This window comes from Falco punctatus, assembly GCF_963210335.1.
Source record: "Falco punctatus genome assembly, chromosome: 15".
In the NCBI taxonomy this organism is placed as follows: Eukaryota; Metazoa; Chordata; class Aves; order Falconiformes; family Falconidae; genus Falco; species Falco punctatus.
In genome coordinates, this window is record NC_137595.1 from 11,860,814 (window position 1) to 11,882,624 (window position 21,811).

A 21,811-nucleotide genomic window follows, 5' to 3' on the forward strand; every position below is an offset into this window, starting at 1 on the left:
TCCTGCTTTTAGCCTTTTTTTAGCAGGCTGGACATCCCAGAAATGGAGGATGTCCTAAGTTCTGTGAAAAAAGGCACCTGCCGTGAGGAATGATTAGTTCTCTGGTCTGGGAAAAGCTTCATCAAAGCACACCCTTCCTCTGAAATACTAAGCGGAGATAAGAGGCAACCCTAGAGCTGGTGAAATCTCCCTCATTTCTCTGCTTATGGGGTGACTGCTTGTTTCTTCCAGACTCCTGGCTCACAGCAGAGGTCTTGGGCTCAGCTGTGTCTGGGGTCTGAGAATCTTAGAATCATAGAATGGTTTGAATTGAAAGGGGTCTTAAAGATCATCTTGTTCCAACACTGCTGCCATGAGCAGAGACACCTTCCACTAAACCAGGTTGCTCAAAGCCCATCCAGCCTGGCCTTATCTTCTAGGTATGAACCTGGGTTAGCAGCTGCCAAAATGCTGGTGCCCTCAAGGGTACCCCGAGCATGGAGAGAACAGGCTGGTAGACTGGATTGCTCAGGGTGACTCTGCTGACTGGCTACTGTGGTTGTGGCTCAGTTTGTCCATGTAAAGGTGTCTGGGATCCTCTGGTCTTCATCTCTTCTGTACAGTGTGGTGCTGTTTAACTGTCAGTTGGCAGTGGAGCTGCTGGGGATGCAGCACAATTTGTGTTCAGTTCTCTAGGACAGTTCTCCGGGGTAGATTCTGGTTAGAGATGGAGTCTGTTTTCAGTGATATGTCTGTAAAATCCCTGGAAGAGCTTACGTTTACACTACTATAAAAGTGTGTCTTGCTGATAAAGCTTATTTTGCTCACTGAATTAGTGTAGGTTCTACTGATAACGCCTGCTTTCGCTGCCACAGATTGCACGTATGCTAGGTTTGCTGAGATTGCTAACCTGAAGCTCTTGTAGCATAGATTAGATTCAAATTATGGAGAAAGCTGATTGTGATGTTAATGTAATGCCTGGAAGATCAAACCTCAGTGTTCCCTTCACAGGTATCATGGTTTTCTGAGATAAATGCTTTTCATAACTCTCCTGATAAATTTCTGAGCTGTTGTTCAAACCCAGCCAGGAAGGTGCTTTCTAGCAATCTCCTCTGGTGCACCCAAAGGTCTCTGTCAGCTGCAGTGCCATGGAGTTCATTCCGTCCTGTTGCCCTCATATCTTTCTTTAAAGACCAAAATATCCTTTAAAGCACCTTTAAACGGGTCTCTTCCAGGAGGCTGTGGGAAAGCCATGAGTCTGTGGACAGACTTTTCCTCTGACTGAGGGTGTTTTCCAAAGAGGACCTGGTTTTGCACTACTCCTCACCTCCACTGCAACATCTCCTATTAGGACCTGAAGAGCCAGGCACTGACAGCCTCATGGCAGCGTCCCAGCTGTGTGACTCCAGACAGGGCCATCCCCAAGGCTTTGGGAGGGCAGGAAGCCTTTGAGGTAAAATGTAAGTGCAATCACCAGCCAAGTATCATAGATGCTCTGAGGTGAAACCATGAGGCTGTTTCCTGGGCTATGGTGTGGCTGCCAGTGGGGCCTGGGGCATGGCTGGAGTGGGGAGTGCATCTCCCATTCCCACCAGCACAGCCCATGACCTGAGCTGTTGCTTAGTCCAGCCTGGGAGTTGGGATTTGAAGTATCTGAGAGCAGCAGATCATAGTGCGTCCTCTGCTGCTCCTGAAAAGGCTGCTGTAATGCCATGGGCAGGAAGGGTGTCCCCTCTTCCGTGCCAGCTCTGGCTTGCTGAGGGCTGGGAGGCTCTGGTGCAGTGCAGGAGGCTGCTGGGAGTATGCTGCAGCTGGGAGGAGAGCGGAGGAATGTAGAAGCCCTTTCCAAGTGCCTCAGCCCATCGAGAACTTGGCCTGAATGTTCTTCCCCCTCCTGTTTCTGCTATCTGAACAGTTCCCGGGGGCTGCAGGCAGAGACAGGCTCTCCCAGCACCTGGCCTGATACTCCCCAGAGAGCTTGCGTGGACTGTTTGTTGCTCCTTCAGACCAGCTGTTCTAGGCAAGAATGAGAGGCAGGTCAGGAGTGCCAGAAGGAGCTAAACTCTGCTTGCCTGGAGGGCTGCATGAGGCAGGAGGCATGGGATGTGGCTGGGCCTGGGACAAACCCGTGCCCTGTCACCCTAGGGCATCCCTACCCAGTGCTCTGCAGGAGAAGAGGCTCTGCTTGCCCTGCACGGGCAGCGGCCGGGCGCTGCTGGGCCAGGGGAGCAGGATGGTGCTTTGGCCAGGCCATCACCAGGGGTGCTGTGGATGGTGGGTGGGCTGCCTGGTGGGTAAGGGCTGGCTGCACAGGCCTTGGTGCAAGTGTGTGTTGTTTCTTCTTCAGAAGAAGTTGGGACTTTTTGCATGTTTCTCACAACCATCCGATGAGGTTGCAGCCCCTGGCTCAGGTGCAGCTGTGGGTTTGGGTGTGCTGGGCATTTATAGAGCTCCTATTGCTTTTGAAGATAAGGGCATGTTAGTATTTTATTGCCCCTTTTCTTCATCTGAGGCACCATCCAGAGCAAGAAGAGAGTGGAAGGACTCATTTCCTTATGACAGAGGATTAGTTATTGCAGCCTGGCCCTCCAGCGAGGGGCTGCAAGGCTCCCTGCTCCACCTCGCTGTCCTGTGAGGTGAGGGCTCCAGCTCAGGAGCTCAGAGGCAGCCCTCAGAGGGAAACCCGCACAGCTCTCTTCCCACCCCACCTCTGCTTTTCCCCCTGCCTGCCCGTCCCCCTCGCATCCCGCTCCTGTCCCGAGCTGGGACCACGATCCTCTGTGGCTTTCCTGCAGGAAAACCCAGAGCACGCTCAACTTTTCCTGCTGAGCCGGTGGGGGGGCAAGAGGTGACCCAAGGGGCTGGCTCTGTGCTACGCTGGCTGGCTCAGCTCCATGGCTTCACTCATGCTCTCTGTCGGCGGAGCTGGCTCCTGGGGCAGTCTGGGCTCCCGTCCGTCCTCTCTGGCCCTGGGCTGGGCCGCATCCAGCCTGCCCTCAAGGACCCGGCTTATCAATAACGGGGAACGTGGCTATTGCGTGAGGCAGAGATAACCACTGCCACCACATCTGTGCACCCGGTGTCCTTCCCTTCCCTGTCCTCCGCTCCTGCTGGTAAAGAAGTGGAAACTCCTTTTCAACCTGCCTTGCCCTGTAGCCAAGTTTCACATCTTTGGGTAAGAAACTTCCCCCTCCCTGAGCCTACAGACGCTTAATGCAGGGGCTCCCCCTTGGCAGGGCTGGGGGCATGGGGGGCTGGGGAGAGGCTTGCCCCCTTTTCCGTGGGATGCTCGTCAGCTCCTCTCCTACTGTGCCACCGCTGAAGCCGGCGTGCTGCACACACGGAATGGGGGTCTGGCATTGCGCAGGTGAGAAAGAAACTCGAGGGGATGTTGGGGCCCCTTGCAGTGCCTCTGCCCTGTGCTCATCTCTCCAAACCACGGGTATTTCTGTACCCTAGCTCCTTGCCCTGCCTGCCCTTGCCTGCGCTGGCTGCCTCTCTCCTTTGGGAGGAAGCTGTGCAAAAGCTGACTCCTTTAAAACCAGGAATCTTCCCTTCTGCTGTTTGATTTAAAGCATTAATAAACCCAGCAGCAATCAAACTCCGAACTGAGCGGTTCAAATGCCCCTTTGTTTAATTAGTGGAGCCCCTGCCCGCAGACACAGGCAGCGCTGTCCCCCTGCAGCCTGGGGTGGGAGGCGAGGGGCGAGGACGTGGCACACAGGAATTTCTCCTCTTCAGAGGCACGACCTCTCGTACCAACTATTTTCTCGCCTCCTCTCTGCGTCAGCTGCCCAGAGACAAAACATTTATGGCTGAAGGGCTTAGTGAATTTGCGGCATTTCCTGGGGGACTGCAGCCGACAGGCTAAGCGCCTTGCACGCTTTCTGTCTTCTGCATGCACGGCTCTTTTTTTCCCCATGGCAGCAATAAGTAACTCGGCTGGCCCAGGGCTGAGGCAGCACTTTGTCCCAACTTGGCCTTGGAAAGAGGGTAACTGGCCTTGCCTTGAAATCCACCCTGGTCCCCTCCAGCGAACGTCACCCTGGGGATGGGTCCCTGTGTGGCCCCTTGCTCGGTGAGGAGGGGAGAAAGCGTGACTCGCTGTTATCAGGAGCATGTTAACCCCATAGCAAATATGATTTCACTGGTGCAAGGGTAATGGTGACGTCTGAGCAGGGAACATGGTACCCTCCTACCTGGGACCTAATCTAAATTGCTTTATGAGGGGCCAGCAGGTAGACCAAAGCCACCGGACAGAAAACCAGGGCAAGGGGGTCCCCAGGCAGCCCTGTGCTGTGGCACGGCAGTGCAGGGGTTATTTTGCCTCTGGCAGTGGGATAGCAGAGGGGTACAGTGGTCAAAATGTACTTGCTCCTCGGTGGGCTGCAGGGCTGGGCTGCCTGTGCATCCCCCCTCCTGCTGTGCTCTGGCACGTGCCCAGCATCCCCCAGTGCCACTGGCAGCCGGTGCCAGCTGCCACGCTGCTGTTTCTGTGCGGGGCTGCAACCATGCAGAATGTCCCGCTGCTGCTAGGTTGCTTGCCCATACCTTGCAGCTTGCTGATGTCTCACTGGTGGTGTTATTCCTCCCAAAACAGCCCCTGCAAGGACCTCCCAGCTCAGGACCTGCCTGCGAAGACCCCTCTGCAGCTGTGTTGGGGTGCTCAGCCTCCACTGTGGCCAGTAGCTCCCTCGGGTGCTCGGGACTGTGTTGCCTCCTGGGTGCTGGTGCACACAGCATCCTGGGATGGAGACGTGGTGATGCCAGGGCTCTCCCCACTGCTTGGGGACCTTGATGGTGCCACATACACCCAGGAGCAGCAAATCCCCTTTTGGTGACCCCAGTCCCAGTGACAGAGCACCTCTAGAAGCAAGCAGGGCTGGGGGTGGGGTGGGGTTGCCTGTTGTTAGCCCCTGGGGAGCTGTGCTTGCCCCTGCTGACACCCTTGCAGTGGTGGCACATGGCAACCTCCCAGTGCAGTGCCGGTGCCCAGGGACAAATTGTGCAGGGGAGTAACACCCTCCCCTCCCTGACAGCGCTCCCACCTGCCTGGGTTTCTGGGAGGCAAAGCCATGGGGCGAGGGTGGGACAGGCCAGAGCAAGGACCAGGGGTGCCCTCTGCACTACGGACCCACCAGCTGGGTGAGCACAGCCCCCCCCACAGCCCACCCTGCTGTGGGTGCTGCCAGGGCCCCTCGGCGCCAGAGGAAAGCTCAGCCACAGCCTGGCTAGAAACACAGATTTATTGCGACATTGGTTTGCAACCAGCATTAAACCCTCCCAGCAGTGACTCCAGACCCACGCAGACCCCCTGACCCTGCTGTGATACCTCCGTGGCCAGTGGGGCTGGTCGCTGGGGGCACAAGCCCACCCACCCCCATCCAGGCAGGCTTGCTGGGGCTGCAGGCTGGGGTCCCACTGTGCCAGGGGCTGCCTGCAGGCTTGCAACATGGAGGAGGGAACAGAAGCCAGATTCCAAGTCCTTCACCAATGCAAGCCACCAGCTGGGATCTCTGAGCAGTCACAAGGCTCTTGGGATCCCTGGGGAGAGAGCAGGTTCAAACCCATTAAGCACGTGAACAAGAGGGCTGAGCACGGCAGATACGGCCGTGTCCTCTCCCCTTCGTGTGCTCCCTTGGTGCTAGCCTAGATGCTTTGAGGAGCAGGGAGAGATGCCAGCCCAGTTCCCACCCACACTACACGTATCCTGTCAGGTTGTAGGAGTTGAGCTCGCTCTTGGTCTTCTGCGTCTGGCTGACGGAGGGCTGGGGGCTCTTGCCCGCCAGCAGCCGGGGCTGGTAGCTACTTGCATACGTGGCTGTTGGGTCCCGGGCAGGGCAGGAGGCACAGAGGATGATGCCACCGACAAGGGAGAGGAGAGAGGAGATGACGCCCAGGTAAAGTGCCTCCCCAAGCTCGAACTTCATGCTGTCAGGGATGACAGGGTTGCGGAAATCCCGCAACACCACATGGATGTTCCACACCAGCGGGATGAAGCAGAGCAGCCCCCCGAGGATGAAGACTGCACCACCTGTCACTGCCACCCGGTCCTTGTTCGGCGAGCCCTGGCTGAAGACGGTGCACCTCATGCCCACCACGGTGAGGAGGCAGGCGAGGGAGGAGACAGTGCAGGAGCTCACCATCAGGGCTTGGGCCGCCTGGACGTCAGCAGGCAGGTTGAGCAGGGAGCTGTAGATGTCACACTGGGTGATGCCCGTGCTGTATGTGGCACACTCCATCCATAGCCCCTTGGTGAAGCTCACGGCTGTTACGATGCTGGAGCCGATGTAGGAGCTGGTCTTCCAGCTGGGCAGCAGCGTGGCCGTCAGCGTGCCGATGTAGCCCAGGAACGCCACGGCATAGCCCAGCAGCTGGAGCCCCATGGACACCATGGTGGGGGCTGGCTATCGCCTCCCTGGGGCTTGCGGCTTCTCTCCCGGCTCTCCGGCAGCTCGCTCCCGCGTGCTTACCTTCCCATCGCCCTGCCAGCAGCTCCACTCACCATGCCACAGCTCCACCCCACTTGCCGGGGGTGCTGGTTTTGTGCGGGAACCGGTGTGTGGGTGGGAGCCAGCAGGAGGAGAGGATACCTGCAAGAGTAGAAAGCAATCCCTCCCCAATTAATGATTGATCCAAGCCTGTGGAGGAGCGCCAAGCGCCCTTTCACCTCCGCTATCTCCCCAGCCAGACTTCAGAGACAGAGCAGCACTGCCCGGGAAGGGTGCCAAAGCCCTCCCTTGCGCCGGGGCCATGGGCAGGGATGGAGAGCTGGCCGCTGGCAGGGGGAAGGTGCCCACTGCCTTCCTGGGCATCCCTTGTCTTCTGTGATGTCCTGAGACAAGGAAGCCAAAAAGCTACAGCTGCACCATGTTTGGGACCCGCCAGAGGCAATTTCAAGTGGTAGCCCTGAGTCTCCCCCAGCCAAAGAAGCGGGATTGCACCCTGTCTCCACCTGCATGGGGCTCACCCAAGGCATCTGCAGCCACCCACCCACCACCACCCTGAGCTTCTGAGGCTCTGGTGGGACAACGGGATATGCCCACCTGAGGTTGAACCACAGCTATTTGCCTTTCTGTGCTGCTGGGGACAACGATGGAGAGGGATGCGTGTCACAGCGACGCCTGCGTCCTCAGGAGAGCCCAGAGGTCTGTGGAGGGCAGAATTACATCAAGGCGAAGCACACTGGCAGTGCCTCAGGGATTCTTCCTGGAACTGCCACAGCCAAGCGGGGTGACCTGTCCCTCAGTGGGGTGAGCACACTGGGGTGCAGCTCGTGCTCACTGCTGCCGGTGGGGGGGGGGGGATTCTGTCAGTGCTATCGCCTGCCTGCAGCCCTGGGCACAGGCATGGGGGGGTTGGCAGAGGCAGTGGAGTGGGATGGTTTGTTTTCCCTCTACCTTGTTTCAGAATTCTCCCTCCTGCAGCATCTTGCGAAATCGGACCGAGGCCGTGCCACGCCACGCCGACACTGCGGCCAGCAGCCTTTCGCCCTGGGAATGCTCCCAGCTGGGAGTGCCGCCACTGCCCAGTGCCTCTGCTCCTCTCCCTGTCCCCACACTGGCACCTCAAATGCTTGGTACCAGAGTTTCCCAACTTTCTGTCTCCTTTTCTGTGTGCTAACCAAGACCTCCCACTCTGTCTCAGGGGCGTTACTGCAAAAGAAACACCTGGGGTGCTCAGGGTGCGGGCAAAAAGGCATGGGAGGGTCATGCCAGAGCTCTGTGGTACTTACGGAGGCAGCTGGAGACGCGGTGCGGGACCAAGGGTGGCCACGGCCGGGGGTCACCCAGGACCAGAGGTGGCTGGTTGGGGCAGGGCAAGCAGCCGTGGCCCCAGCCTGGGGGATCAGGGGCTGCAAATTGTTTAGCAACAGCTTTGCAAAATCCACCTGCAAATCTCAGCCTGGATCAGAGGCTTATTGCAGATCAGAATTAAACCCTTTCGGCATCGGGAAGGACTGGGGAGCTGGGATGCCTCTTTCTGCTTGTATAGGGTATGTTTGCCTAAGTGGCTCAGGTCTGTGGCTTGCTGTCACCTTTCTGGCTGGTCTTGGTGGCCGGCAGGTGACTGCATACTACTGTCCATGTGTCCACTTCAGGCTGCATTGTCTGCGTTGGGGTTGGATGCACAGTGAAATGCCAGCAGGCTGAATTCTCCGTGCCTGCAGGGTGAGCTTGGGTTTGCAGTTTGCTCCTCCTGGCCCTGCTTGTCCTCTGCAGGGTTTGTTGTTGTAAGACTCCTGGCCCAAATGAGGAGCAAATGGAGACAATAATGAGGGCTGCGCTGGCCCTGTGCCCCCTCCTGCTCACCGGCTGCCACAGATGGAGAGGGGCAGGGAGGGCCCCTGGTGACAAATTGTGCTCAGAGCTGAGCAGGGTCTGGCCAGCGTTTGGACAGGGGTGTTTGGATGCTGGTAGCAGAGCTACAGTAGGGACCATTTGCTATTTTCTTTCCTTGTCCCATACTGAAACTCTCCTGGGAGCAGGAGGTGACCTGAGTGCTAGCGGCACCTTGCCTAGTGCTTGGGCAGAAGCAGCAGGCAGGGACCGGGGTGGTGAGCCTTACAACCTTGTATTAAGAATCTTTTCTGTATCTCCTGGTATGGTCCACCTCTCAAAAAGCCAAAGGAGAGGACAGGGGGCATGGGCAAGTGCATGCTTTCCCCACTGTGCGGGAACGGGGACAGGCAGCTCCCTGGGATGATCTGAGCAGGAGCCGTGGATGCCTGAGCAGAACCATTGCCCAGCCCGCACCTGAGACCCACCCCTGCCATCCCTCTTCCCTCCCTGTCCCCTCGAGCATCCCATCACCTGCCTCTTGGTTGCTCTGTGCTTGCCACCACTGCAGCCCATTGCACACCCATCACACCGTCCTCATCAAGCCCATCACCCTGCACCCAGAGCATGCCCATCACACAGTTCTCGTCATGCTCATTACGCTGTCCCTATCACAAGCCCACCACACTGTACCCATAGTGTGCCCATCAGGCTGTCCCATCACATGGCCATTGCACTGTCCCCATCCTGTGCCCATCATGCTGCCTCAGAACTCCTCATCCTTTCCCTCCCACTCCCCCACCTCTGGCTTTATGCATATGGCTACATAGAGCACTTCATCATCCTTGTTAATTGTCTCTCCCCTCCCCTGTTGCCCCCTGGAGATTTTCTCACAAATGGTGTCTAACTTATCCCTTCTGTGTTTTGCTTTTCCACCAGAGATCACAGCCCCTCCGCCCCCAGCCTCCCCCCAGCCCTCTGTTTACACAACTGGGACAAATTTCACACCCCAAGGACTGCTGTCCCCACACCCCTAGTCCCTCACTCCCCTGCCTTTGCCCCTACCCCGAAGAATTTGTGAGTCACTGGCCGGGGCTGGGCTATAAGGGTGTCTTTGCCAAGAGCCTGCAGCATCAGAGGGGACACTCTTGCCTGTGACCATGGAAGCTGCTGCCTGTTGCCTTCCTCCCCGTGGGCTCTGGGTGCCCGTGGCCAGTGCTCGCCCAGCCCCGGGGCTGGAGCAAGGGGGAAGGTACATGGCTGCTGTGCATGCCCGGGACGACTGGGGAGGGTGGGGAGGGCAGGGGGTGCATGGAAGTTGGGAAGCAGAAAGCTCCAGCTGGGTTTGGGTGAAGGCTGTGTGGCTCCCTGCTCTGATGGGGACCCCTCTGATCCTGGTGGCTGCAGGCGGGGGAGAGATTGTGGAGCACAGGGAGCAATTGCGGGGGCTCCCAGGGGTGCTGGGGGGCTGTAGCAGGGTGAGGAGCACTGAGGCCAAAGGAGGTATGAGTGCACCCTCATGTGCCTGGCGCCCCAGCCATGCGTCTGCGCAGCAGCTGAGCTGGGTGGGTGAGACTGTGGTGCTGGGGGTGTGTGGCTGCAGTGGTGGGGGAGCAAGGCAAGGGGTAGTGGGTCAGGGTGGGTTGCTGTCATGCTGTCATGCTGTCATGCTGTCATGCTAAACCTGCTCTCCGCATCTAGATCCCTGCCTCTCTGGAGACCGTGGCTACCCCGAGTAGAGGAGGGAACCGTGTGGCAGAGGGAACAGATGGACACTGTGAGTTTTACACTCCCTGCTGCATCCTCCCAGCTTTCCTGCTGGCAGGGTTGGGGTCCCTGTTTGGCAGAAAACTAGCCTCTTGCCCCAGACCCCACCCCTGGCACTGTTGCACAGTAGTGCTGTGCCCACCTCCCCTGGCGCGTCACCCCCTGCCCCACAAGCCACGCAGCCTTGCCGGGCCAGGGCCAGGGCCAGGCAGACGCTGCGGGGGCCTGAAAGGGCCCCCTGTTCTCAGGTCTGGCGGGCATTCCTGAGGGCGTTAGCGGGATGCCTGGGCATGAGCTTTGGAGCATGGGGGTGGCGTGTGTGTAGATTACACTGGCAAAGAGCCCGGTGGGGCAGAGCAGGGGGGTAGATGCCAGCTTGCTTTACGGGGGCATGAGGAACTAAATCCAGGGGGAGATGCCGGCTTCAGGGCAGGCTGACCCTGCAGGCATCTGCCAGGTCTGCGGGGCATCACCCCCACCAGCAGGACAGAAGGGTCCCTGCCCTCGCTGCCCGCTGGGGTCCCTGCACACCCTGCAGCGGGAGCCCCCTGGCAGGTCCCATCCTGATGGTGTCTCTTCAGGCCTGGACTCAGGCGGCGGCGGGGGATGGCGGCCCCGACAAAGCGCTGATGTTTTTCCACCATCCGGTCAGGTACGTCCCGGCCGCCGGTGCCCTGGCGGGGGCTGAGGGCAGCGGCACACAGGGGCTCTCACCCCGGCTCTCCCCTCGCAGGCTCCTCTGGCCCAAGTCCAAGTGCTTTGACTATCTGTACGGTGTGGGGAAGAAGCTGCTGGAGAACTTCCCGGTGCAGGCCACCCTCTGCCTCTATGAGGACTCGGAGGACTCGGAGGAGGACTCGGACTCGGAGGAGGCAGCGGACACGGCGGCAGGCCCCCGGCTGCAGGCGGGCAGCCCTGGCAGGCCGGTGTGAGGGTGCGGCAAAGCAGGCGAGGGCAGGCCCGGCGGCACCGCGGAGGCACAGGCAGACGCCTGCCCAGCCAGCAGTGGGCACCGGCCGCGGGCACCGGGACACCGGCCCCCCGGGCTGCGCGGCCCGGCCCGGCCTCAGGGAGCGGCCGCGGGACGTTGACCGCGCCCCAGCGCCCCGCGGCGGCGTGCAGGGGACTACGGCTCCCAGGAGCCACCGCGGCACCTCCCGGCCCCCGTTCGCTACCAGCCTCTCCCTGGTCGGGGGCGGAGCGCAGGGCCCCGCCCACTCCCCGCGCTCCGCTTTCCTATTGCAGCTGCGGGAGGAGGGAGGCGGGGCGCGCCGGCCGCGGGGGGCTTCTATTGGTTGGAGGGCGGGGCCGGGGCGGGGGAAGGCGGGGCGGGGGTGCGGCCTCCCCTCCCCTCCCCATCGGCGGGAGGGAGCGGCTGCGGCGGGACGCGAGGCCGCCATGAGGTACGGGCGGGGCGGCGCTGCCGGGGCGCAGGGGGCGCGGGAGGCGGGAGGCGTGGGGGTTGTCATGGAGCGAGGGCGGCGGTGGGGCGGGGGACAGGAGCTGCGGGACCGGTTATGGGGGGCTGGGCCAGTGGAGGTGGCAAAGGGGGTCCCTGGGCGTTTGGGGAAGAGAGGAGCTGCGGAGGTGGCAGGGGGCTGTGGGGCGGGGGGTGGCGGTGGGGCAGGGGCTGACGGTGGGGCAGGGGGTGACGGTGGGGCAGTGGATGACAGTGGGGCAGGGTCTGTGTGGCGGTGGCAGTGGGCAGGGCATGTGGTGGTGACGGTGGGGCAAGGGGTGGCGGTGGGGTTCATCTGGGACTAGAAAGCCCCACACATGGGTGAGTTCACGTGCGGGCTGAGGGGGCAGGTGAGCTGGGGGGACCCTGCTGTGGAGTGACGCCAGAAGCTGAGGGTGATGGAAATAATTTGCAGTGGGGTTTGGGCAGGGCAGGGCCGGTGCTGGGATGGAGGGGCCGGTGCTGGTGGGGGCCAGGGCAGAGGCTGGCCCAGGGCTGTGCGAGGACTGGCCGTGTGGGGTGGGATCCGAAGGCTGTTTTGGGAGGGCAGGGCTTCCTGGCAGCCTGTGGGGACCCCATGGCCCCTGGCAAGCGGAGCTGGTGCAGCCTCCTCTCCTCACTGTGGATCTTGGCACAGAAAACCCCAAATATCGCTAGGATCCTGCCGAGCGGCTGGCAGCCGTGGCTACGTGATGCCAGAAGAGCCAGCAGCCTCCCTGCATGCTGTGGCATGTTGCTGGCATCCGTGGATCCCCCTGACCTGTACCAGTACCCCCCAGCCTAGTGAGGAGGTGCCACCTCCCGGTGTGCCCCCCACGCGCCTGCTGGAGGTCTGCGGGGGGCTGGCACCGTGTGCGCACCATATTTTACCAGCACGATTTCCTCCTCTGGCACTGGTGACAGGAGCGGGGGTGGAGATGGGGGGAGCCCGGGGGAGACACAAATGTGCAACTGCAGCATCCTCGCTCTCATGGCTGCATCTCTCGCACCGCCTCACAGTTGCCTTGGCAACCTCCTATCGATGGGGTATTTATAGACAAGGCGAACGCGTGTTGGGAAGCCGGAGGGGGGGACCGGGACTGGGTGGGCGTCTGCTAGGTCAGCCGCTGGCTTCAGGCTTCTCTTGGCTTGCACGGCTGTGTGGAGGCAGGAGGGATGCTGTGCGGTGGTCCAGCTTTTCCTACTCATGGGAGCTGGGAGAGGTGGTTAGGAATTTGTGTGTGGAAATAAAAATAAGTGTCTGGGATGTCTGCCCTTCTTGCAGGCATCGCTCATGCTTGTAGGCTTGCATACACCTGCCTCATTGTTGCACTGGAATAAACCATCTCTGAGCTGTGACACTGGCTGCATTGGCACAGATGCTTAGAAAAAGTTAAAGACAAAATCTTCCTGATGCATTAAACGTGTTGCCTGATGACGTGGGTTATGGAGCTGGAGGTCCTGACAAATGTGATCTTGAATATTCTTCTGTGTGTCTGTTCTCCTATCTGTCAAAGGGGGAGAATGCCTGTAACAACGAGTGATGCAGAGGGTTTGTGTGGAAACTGGCAAGCTTTCTGTGCCATGTGTTCTTTTATCCTGTGAGTTTTGGTCTCTTAATAAAACCTGATGTCAACAAAAGCAGGTCAGGTGGTCCCTGCTCAGAGCTGACAGCCTTTGGGGGAATGCATGGATCCAGAGACCTCTCAGCTGCCCTCATACCCCCCAGGATGGCTCAGAGAAGTGGGGTTGGATGTGCAGTTTCTCAAGAAAAGGCCTCCTGGTGTGGACTGTGGGCGCCGGAGTTGGCAGACCCCTCCTATGTAATTCCGGTGCTCTGCTGCTTTCCCTCCTGCTTAAACTTCAGACTGAGGTTTGCAATCTTAGTTTCACAAACTGTTGGAAAGAAGCTGCTTTCTCCCTCTGGAGACAGCTCGGGGCTTGCTTGGCCTCTTGCCGCTTTTGGTGCAGGAACCTCAGAAACCACAAGAAACCTGATGTTGGCAGGGAGAGGTGCTGGATTTACTGGGAAGGTGGCTGTTGGTGAGGTGTGGTACTGCCTACTGTGGTGGCGTGCAGCAGCCGTTCTGTGGCTGGATGCCCACCTTTTACCTGAAATGAGAAGTGTGTTTTCAGCCCTGCTGGCCCCATGGACAGCTCTGTGCTGTCCCTGACCTCGCTCCAGCTGAGTGGATTCAAGCGCTTTTGGGATAACTCTCAATGTCTGAAGTCCTGGATCTGAGATCAGCATCTGCTTTATTTTCTGCTGTTTCTAACTGCATTTGCTCCTTCATCCACAATAAATCAGTGTAGAAGCTGGTTAGTCCTATCTCTGTCTCCTGACAGAGTCGTGGCTTTGCCACAGCAAGGTGTCACCCAAGGTGAGAGGAGATGAGTTTGCCCAGGATAGTCTGATTGGTGGGGCATTGAGCACAAGGAGAAGACAAAGAGTGGAAAAACAAGTGAGTGAAACTCCTGCGAGCGGAGTAGAATATACTCCTCTTCTGCAGGACTTTGTTTCGCTCTTGTGGGGTTTTGTTTAGTTTAGTTTTGCTTTTGAAGCACAAAAGGTGCTTTTCCAGCTGGAGAGCTCTTGTCCTGGGTTTGTGGGGAGCTCTGTCAGTCTCGCTGCTGCCCTTAGCTTGACCCAACAACCTTTAGGAGATGCATGTCCTTTTCTTTCCTGCTGTGTAGTCAGCTTTATGGCAGTGCAGAAAACAGTATGGCCATGTTTGTTGCAGATTCTGGGTGGGAGTTGCGGATGTGAGAACTGGCATGGCTGTGAAGTTGATTTAAAACAGGATGACTGCTTTACCTGTATCCATCAATCTCTTGTGGAAGGCAAGAGCACCAGGTTGCTCCCAGCAGCTTCTGACACACAGGTCATCTTATCTGCTGATGAGATACAGGGACTGTCCTTCATCCAGTTCTTCCCTTCCTGCTTTGCTTGTCTGCAGCCCTCTGGGCTGCTAGGGCAGGACCCTGGGCGGGTGAGCAAGTATGGTGGAGGCCTGCCCTGGGCTGTGAGAGAGCTGAGGGTGCCCTCAGCCCCTCCAGCCACGCAGTGAGCGGGGCGGCGGTGAGTCCTTGGCCCTCTGAAGAGGTGCTGCTTGGCTGGGGACTGTCGTGGGTTCGCCACAGCGCCCTGCTTTCTGCCTGGATCTGACCCTGGGTGATGGAGGTCTTGGGCTTCAGGGGGTGAAATTGAAGCTGTCAGTGACTCTCCTGTTTTCTTCCCTGCAGGTAGGCAGGAGCCCCCTGTAGCCGAGTGAGGCAGCATGGCAAGTAAGTGTTCCCCAGTCAAGACGGAGAGATGGCGGTGGTGCTGGAGGACAGAAGGGGGATATTTGGCAGCCACCTCTCGAGGAAGGGGTGCCTGTGCTTTTTTGGGGGTGTTACTGTGGGGAGCAGGTGCCATCGGCTGTTGTCACTGGTTGAGGCTTGAGGTCTGGCCTGACCTGTGCTTCTCTCTCTCCTGTGCAAGGTGGGAGTTGAGGTGGTGCTGAAGGGCTGGCCTCTCCAGGACTGCCCCTGCACTGCAGCATTTCTTTATTTGCATGATGCTTGCTGTCCAAGGCAGGCCTCCCCGAGCCTCTTTGAAGTGTCTGGCCCCTCTGCTGGGGTTGCCAGTCTGTGCTGACATCTAGCAACAGTGTTCCTCTTGGCCCATGACAGACATCCCACGAGGTGCCAATCCTGGGGGCCACGCTGCCTTGTAGCCTGTGTGGCTAGTGGCACGAGGGCTCTGCATTCTCAGTGGATGGGCAGCTGTCTAACTCGGCCCTGCTGGGAGCTCGCTGCATCTTGGTGTCTGGAGGAGTGCCTGGCAGATGGAACTGCTCGGGGCCAGCAGCTAAAGCTGGGCAGAGACTCGTGAGGATGCAGGGTGGAGGATGGCGTGTGGTCTGTAAAGAGCTGGACTCGACCCTCCCTCCTCGCTCTTACTGGGCAGCCTGCACAGATGTGATGCAAAGTGATGGGAGCTCAGGGAGGACGGCAGTTATGAATGGGGAGATGTAGAGATCTGGCTGGAATCTCCAGATTTGCTCAAGGTGTCGCCAGAGCCAGCTATGAAGGTGGAGGCAGTAGCCACTCTGGGCAGGAGAAGGACCCCAGGGATGACAGGTATGCCTTCTTTCATTATCGGTGCTATGCTAGGTGGGGTAGGCAGCAGCGATCTTCGGGCAGTGCTTTTAAAAGGCAGTTTTAATCTTCTGTTAATGAGGAAGGTACCTAGCTGGGTCCCTGCCTTCCTCCATCACTGCCTTTTCTCCCTCCCAGGAGCTCAGGTGCTGGCTCACCAGCACTTACTGGTTGTGGGAGATGTCCCATGTGGTGGCAGCGTCCCCCGCCAAACAGTCCCCTTTGTGGTGACCCTGACATGCAGAAGGGGCATGTGGTGGTCAGCGTATTCACTGTCGTGTGCTCTCTGGCAGCATGCAGCAATGGCTGTCCCTCCGCAGACACAGCTACGTGACACTCTGCAGAGAAGCAGCCCCAGGGGTGTCCCCCCACGCCGGGCAGCAGAGCTGTGGGGCAGCAGAGCTGTGGGGCAGCAGAGCTGTGGGGCAGCAGTGTGGCCCAGCCTGCCGCCACCAGGGGCCAGCAGCGCCTCGGGAAACCCAGCAGGGATGCGGTGAACCCGGCTCCTGCTCCTGCTTCCCCTGCCTAAAGCTCTGATCTTTCCTGAGCACCGGTTCTCCAGCTGGTGTGGGGAGGCTTGGAGAGGCACAAGGGGTCAGTACTGAGGCTGCTGGGCCTCGGGAAGTCCCCTCTGCCCCGCGGTTTGGGGACAGTACCTGCTTAGCTGTCTGCTTCTGGTTCAATTGGGGATCCAGGCTGGAGATGAGAGGTGGCAAAGCTCTTGTTTCCTGAAGGCCACTGCTTTTCCTGCTGTGGTCCCCAGGGCACGTGGGTGGTCTTTGCGCTTTTCCATGTAAAAGAGGGGAGGGAGCAGCGACTTAGTTTCTGCTTTTCTGCCATTTCCAGGTCCCTGAGGGAAATTGGATGAGGGGAGAGGCATACATCTCCATCACAGCATGCTTTTAGTTGGACATTGCTGGTGATACCTGCCTGTCTGTTTTTATTTCCCGTCACAGTGGCCAGTTCAGCGTGGCAAAGCAGGGAAGGGGTCAAGTGATGTATCTGCAGGGATGAAAACCCCTGACAGTGAGATCTGTGGCCAAGCTTGTTGCTCCAAGGTGTGCTGAGGAAGTTGGAAGGAGGCTCAGACTCAAGTGCTGAGGAGGGGAGAGTTGATACCGCAGCTCGGTCAAGGCGGGAGGCAAAGGAGGTGAGGCCAGACTTCTCCAGCAAAGGATGGGACATTTGCAGAATGGATGGTGTCTTTGAAAAATTTCATCTCATTCTGGAAAGGCTCAAGAGAAGGTCAGCCAGTCAACTTGCTCGCTCTCCAGCCAGGATAGCCCTTGTCAGCTGTGGAAAGCCAAGGCAAGCTGATCCCTGCCCTCCTGCAAGATGCCTTCTGTGCCTCTTGAAAATGCTTTTTTGGTTGTCGTTGTAAAAAGAAAAACCACAAAAGGTTTGCATAATAAAGTTGATTCTGAGGGAAGGTCTCTGACTCACATCATTCATGCTGCTCTTCATTCACACCTCAGTGGTTCAGCCCTCTGCAAACTCTCTCACTGAAGTAAGCCATCAATAAATCATGGGGGGACAACGCACCTACACAGCACAAAAAGAGCAAAGTGCCTGCGGGCATGGGATGGTGTAGCACAGTAGTAGTTGCTTATGCCACGGTCTTGTCCCTGCCTCGATATTTACAAGTACTCTCACAAATACCTTGCTGTATTGTTTTAGGAGCAGGATACATGGAAAGTTAAGCAGAAGGAAACCTGCTGGTCTCTCTGGTAAAAGGCTCCTAATGGAAGAAGTTGGTAGCTTTTTACTGTTGCATTTGATCTTCAACCAAGGTCCTTGCTGAAGGAGTATTTTTGTGTTACAGCTAAGCTGGTCTAATGGGAGTCTCCATTGCCTCCTTGTCCTGCATCTGTTTATGCTGCTGCAGTGTGAGTTGGTTCGTCTGGTTGATCCGATGGAAGACTGAGCCTGAGGGTGAAGGAGGTAAATAGGTTTCTGTGGATCAGCCAGCTGAACCGATTCATCTTCCTCAAGGGAAGCAGCATGATTACGTGGCTTGGTGGGAAAAGGTGGTGGCAGTCTACTGCCGAGTGTGTTGAGCTGCATTACAGAAACTCTTACAAAATGCATGCATGGGATGTTTGGCTCCTGGAAGGATCGTGGTTTGTGTGGAGTTTCTGCTTTCTGGGCAACTTGTTTGCCTCTCCTGTGCTGCTGCAGGTCGTGGTAGGTACTCGCTCCCTGCACCCCATGCAGGTCTCCCTCCTGCAGTGTGTGGGGGGAGAGGCTTTGAAAGGGCTGTGTCTCTTGCAGGCAGGAATGTGCTGCTCCTGCTCTGTCTGGCTTCCTGACTGCGTGCTCTGTGGGAAGATCTGATGTGGGCAATAGAGTCTCCCAGGCTTTGGGAGCGGAGGAAGGTTTGTGAGGCCTCTGCACCAAAATGCAGTAGGGATGAGAAGAGAGGTTGCTCAAGCCCCTTCCAGTACCTGAATCATGACCCCCTGTGCTGTCCCTGTGTTTTGGGATGTTTGCCCTCATTGGGCCCAGGCCTGGGAGAAGTCACAGTGGTTTCTCTGGGACCTGAACAGCATCCCTGAAGCCAGCTGAGCTTGCATGACCCCGCAGCAGCTGGCAGCAGGGACACCAGCTTCCAGCAGGCTGTCTGCCCTCCTCCTAGGGGACTGTGGAGGTATGAAGCAAGAGAGGAGGCTCTGGGGTGATGTGCGGGGGGACTGTGGGATGATGCGCACTGCACTGTATGTTGTGAGTCCATCTTGGTGCTGGCCCTGTGTCGTGGCAGAGAGCTCTGCATCCCAGCCTTGTAGGGTCTTGCTCACCCAGTGGGATCTCCCTTGCCCTGCAGCAAAGGGGCAGGAAAGTGAAATCCTGTCAAGGGCGAGAGATTGAAAACAAGTGGTTTTGGAGCCTTCTGTCTCCAGCTGCCCTGTGTGGTCTGCAGCTGCTGCTTCCAATGTCTCTAGCATCTCAGCCCTGCTGGAAAGGATGCTTCTGGTGCCATATGTCTCCAGGCAGACCCCAAGATCCCTGTGCTCCTCTGCTCTCCCTCACTCTGCTGTGCTAACTGAATTGTAGCCCTGGGCTTTTGGTGTTTCGAACGCCTGTATCACCAAAATTCTGTGGGAAGCCAGGTTGGAAAGCCTGGCTAGACAGAGGCCAAATGTGGGGTTGTCTCTGCTCAGCGTGTCTCTGCCTTCTGTGTTGCAGTGTTCTTGGGGGCCAGGAATGCCCACTCGGTCCTGAAGCGCTTTCCTCGAGCCAACGGCTTCCTGGAGGAGATCCGGCAGGGCACCATCGAGCGGGAGTGCATTGAGGAGGTTTGCAGCTATGAGGAGGTCAAAGAAGTGTTCGAGAACCAGGAGAAGACGGTGCGTTGAACCTGCCCTGCTCCCCAGTGGATGTGTGAGAGATTTTGCCTTAGCAAGTGGGAGGCAGAGAAGGGGGCAGCAGCCTCTCCTGTTCCCTTTGCCCTCTTCTGTCCGCAGGCAGAATGCCGTGGCCTCACTTCCCAGCATGACTTTCCCTTCCCAGGCAATGCCCTTAACGTGGTATTGCCGGGACACTCTGCCCGCAGCTGCAGGTCGAGCTGGCACTGCCATGGCACATGTGGGAAATCTGTGCTGTTGTCCCCGACTGTCCACGCTGGGGCTGGCATTAGCCAAATTTCTCCCTGCTTGGTATGGGGACTGTTGGCCGCTCTTGAGGGATGTTCCCGTGATCTTTTGTGTTGGTTCTCACAGAACCTCAGGTGCTGGCAGCCCTGATGAGAGTGGTGGGGGACGGCTGAAAAACCGCCTCTTTTGTGGGCCTAGGGAGGGCACTGATTATTGCTGGTGGTGGTCAGGGGGTGCTGGTCCCACCTACAGCATTTGATGGTTGCTTCTCTGTTCCTGCCACAGATGGAGTTTTGGAAGGGCTACACCAACTCAGTCTACTCTGTCAAGGACCCCAGGCACAGCACGGAGCGCTCAGACGCTATGTACGTGGTAGTGCCCCTCTTGGGAGTGGCTCTTCTGATAGTCATCGCCCTCTTCATCATCTGGAGGTGCCAGCTTCAGAAGGCCACCCGCCACCGCCCTTCCTATGCCCAGAACCGTTACCTGGCCAGCCGAACGGGACGCAGCCTCCCCAGGGTCATGGTGTACCGGGAGCGGTCGCAAAGCCAAGGGGAAACGCAGTATCAGCGAGAAGCAAGCAACCGGGTGGCTGGAGATGGCAGAGCTGGGGGCACCCCCCAGCAAGATGGCACCCTCTACCTGCCGGAGCATTCGGTCTCCGTCCTCTCCAGACTGTCCAGTGCCACCCCTCCGCCTTCCTATGAGGAGGTGACGGGGCACCTGGAGAGCAGCAGTGGCGAAGAGACCAGCGTCTCCTACAATGACCCGCCGCCCAAGTACGAAGAGATTGTGGCCAGTGCCCCTGCTGCAGGCAAATAGTGGGTCTGCCTCCCTCCTGCCTCTTCACACACTTGTGCTTACCCAGCCACCCTCCCTTCGCTGTGCCCGGGACCCCCTGCAGGTGCCACTGGGCACCCTGTCTCACCTGTACAAGCTGGTGCCATCACACAATAGCCTTACCTTCCTAACCAAAAATACCTGTCCCCAAGTGGGGTGAGGCTGGGCTGCAAGGATGGCTCTGGAGCCGTCCAGCCATCTCCTGGCCCTCACTCCCTGCTCACGTAAGTGCTGTAGCAGCCAGAGCAGAGTGGGAGCTTGTTCCTGGCTCAGTGTGGGGGGTCTCCCCGTGATGCATTTGATTTCCTCACTTCCCCCTCAAACAGACATAACATTTTTCATGATTAAAATAGCCTCGCTGCCTCCCCGGGGCACTGCTCAGCCTTACCCCATGTCCTCGCTGGGCCCTGTTTTGCTGCGAGGGGCTCTGATTAGGAGTTGGGGATGCAGGAGCTGTGCGGTGAATTTCTGTCCATCCCCACAGTCGGTGCCCATGCTCTGTGGTTGGGGACAAAGTGCTTCCCTTGCGTGGATTTGCTGCCGGGTGGGAGTGGGGAGCTGGTCCATCCTGTGGTGCCTGTAGCAACACTCACTGTCTGGAGATCAGGGAAGAGCAGGCAGGGAGGTGCTCTCTGATCTCCTAAATCCCTTTGGAAAGGGGGAAAGGCTCATGGTGGTCTTGTACATGAGGTAAGTGACTTTGGAGTAGCAGGTCCATTTCCCAATGCTCTCCGCTTTCTCCCTGTGGGGTGCTGGGCAGCTGGAGGTCTGGCTGCAGCGGAGCTGGCCAGCAGGGTCATCTCTTACCTTGACCAAACGTGGTCCTGTGACTTTGAGCGGTGGGGATGCTCCTCTTTCGTGGAGCATAGCCTGTCCCGTGTCCGCCCCAGAGGTGGGGTGCCAGCACAGGGAGCCTGCAGATGGGCCAAACCTCCCCTCTCCTTACCCCAAACCTCCCCATCTTGCCTGGCCTCTCTTTGTCCTCCAGAGCAGGTAAAGGGGAATGTGAAACCCCAGACTCCTCCAGGCCCCTCTGGTGAGCAGAGTGCTTGGTGGCCGTGCCATGGGAGGGCCTGCTGACAGAAGTGGCTGCAGAGGTGAGAGCTGACTGATCAACCACGCCACGATCTGGCGATGCCGGTGGGTCAGGAGTAGGGCCAAACCCTGACTGGGTGGTTGTGGTGCCAGGGCAGAGAAGAGCCAGTGTCCCCTTTTCCTGGGCAGCTGCTTTTGGGGTCCAAGCAATGGAGCTGTCTTTGCCCAGGCACGTCTGATGGGTTAAAAAGGGGGTTGCGCTCACCGACCCCCCAGGAGTAGCCGAGAAGCTCCCAGCACTGGCACCCCTCCTTGTTCACCCCAGCACCAGTCTCTCCAGCACAGAAAGGCTATTGTACATCCACCTGGCTCCCTGCAGCCTGCCCACCACCCGCTCCCAGCAGTGCTCTCACAGCGGGTGCTTCAGCCCAGGGCTGAGGCTTGCTCAGTGCGGCTGTTCCTGGGGCAGGACACGCGGGGCTCGAAGCTGCTGGCACCTCGTCTGTCCCCTCCCAGACCTTTACTCTGCCTTTCGGCCTTAGCAAATCTGGGTTATGGGAAGACGTGACAGCGAGCATTTGGGGTCAGAGCCTGGAAAAAGACCAGAGGGAGCCAGAAGGGCACTCTGCATCCTCTGTCTTTGATGCTCGGTCATTATCCCTGCAGTTTGTATTCTGTAAAACTTGGTATATTTGTGCAAAAAAAGGTATTTATTAAAAAAACCCTCACTGTCTGAGTGG

General features: G+C 58.3%; 2 protein-coding genes across 12 annotated transcripts; one reads left to right on the top strand and one right to left on the bottom strand.

Annotated features, from left to right (window-relative positions):
- Positions 1–4,579: 4,579 nt before the first annotated feature.
- On the bottom strand, positions 4,580–7,488 carry CLDN2 (claudin 2). Its single transcript, XM_080365549.1, has 2 exons — positions 7,026–7,488; positions 4,580–6,572 (listed from the first exon to the last, which is right to left on the bottom strand). The coding sequence occupies exon 2, from the start codon at positions 6,372–6,374 to the stop codon at positions 5,679–5,681; it is 696 nt and encodes a 231-aa protein (XP_080221675.1). The 5' UTR covers positions 6,375–6,572; positions 7,026–7,488; the 3' UTR covers positions 4,580–5,678.
- PRRG3 (proline rich and Gla domain 3) lies at positions 7,075–21,804 on the top strand. Of its 11 annotated transcripts, none has more exons than XR_013923802.1 (6): positions 7,075–7,232; positions 9,960–10,035; positions 10,607–11,428; positions 14,707–14,748; positions 15,416–15,588; positions 16,563–17,035. XR_013923802.1 is itself a non-coding variant. In XM_080365545.1 (6 exons), exons 4-6 carry the CDS (start codon positions 18,178–18,180, stop codon positions 20,016–20,018), a joined length of 774 nt encoding a protein of 257 aa, XP_080221671.1. In that variant the 5' UTR covers positions 10,953–11,428; positions 14,707–14,748; positions 15,139–15,588; positions 16,563–18,177; the 3' UTR covers positions 20,019–21,804. The 11 variants fall into 11 exon arrangements, 6 of the variants coding, with proteins under 6 accessions (XP_080221671.1, XP_080221669.1, XP_080221672.1 ...); XM_080365545.1 differs by lacking the exons at positions 7,075–7,232; positions 9,960–10,035 and adding exons at positions 18,790–18,950; positions 19,482–21,804 and having other exon boundaries at positions 10,953–11,428; positions 15,139–15,588; positions 16,563–18,253; XM_080365543.1 differs by lacking the exons at positions 7,075–7,232; positions 9,960–10,035 and adding exons at positions 18,790–18,950; positions 19,482–21,804 and having other exon boundaries at positions 10,953–11,428; positions 16,563–18,253.
- Positions 21,805–21,811: the final 7 nt, after the last annotated feature.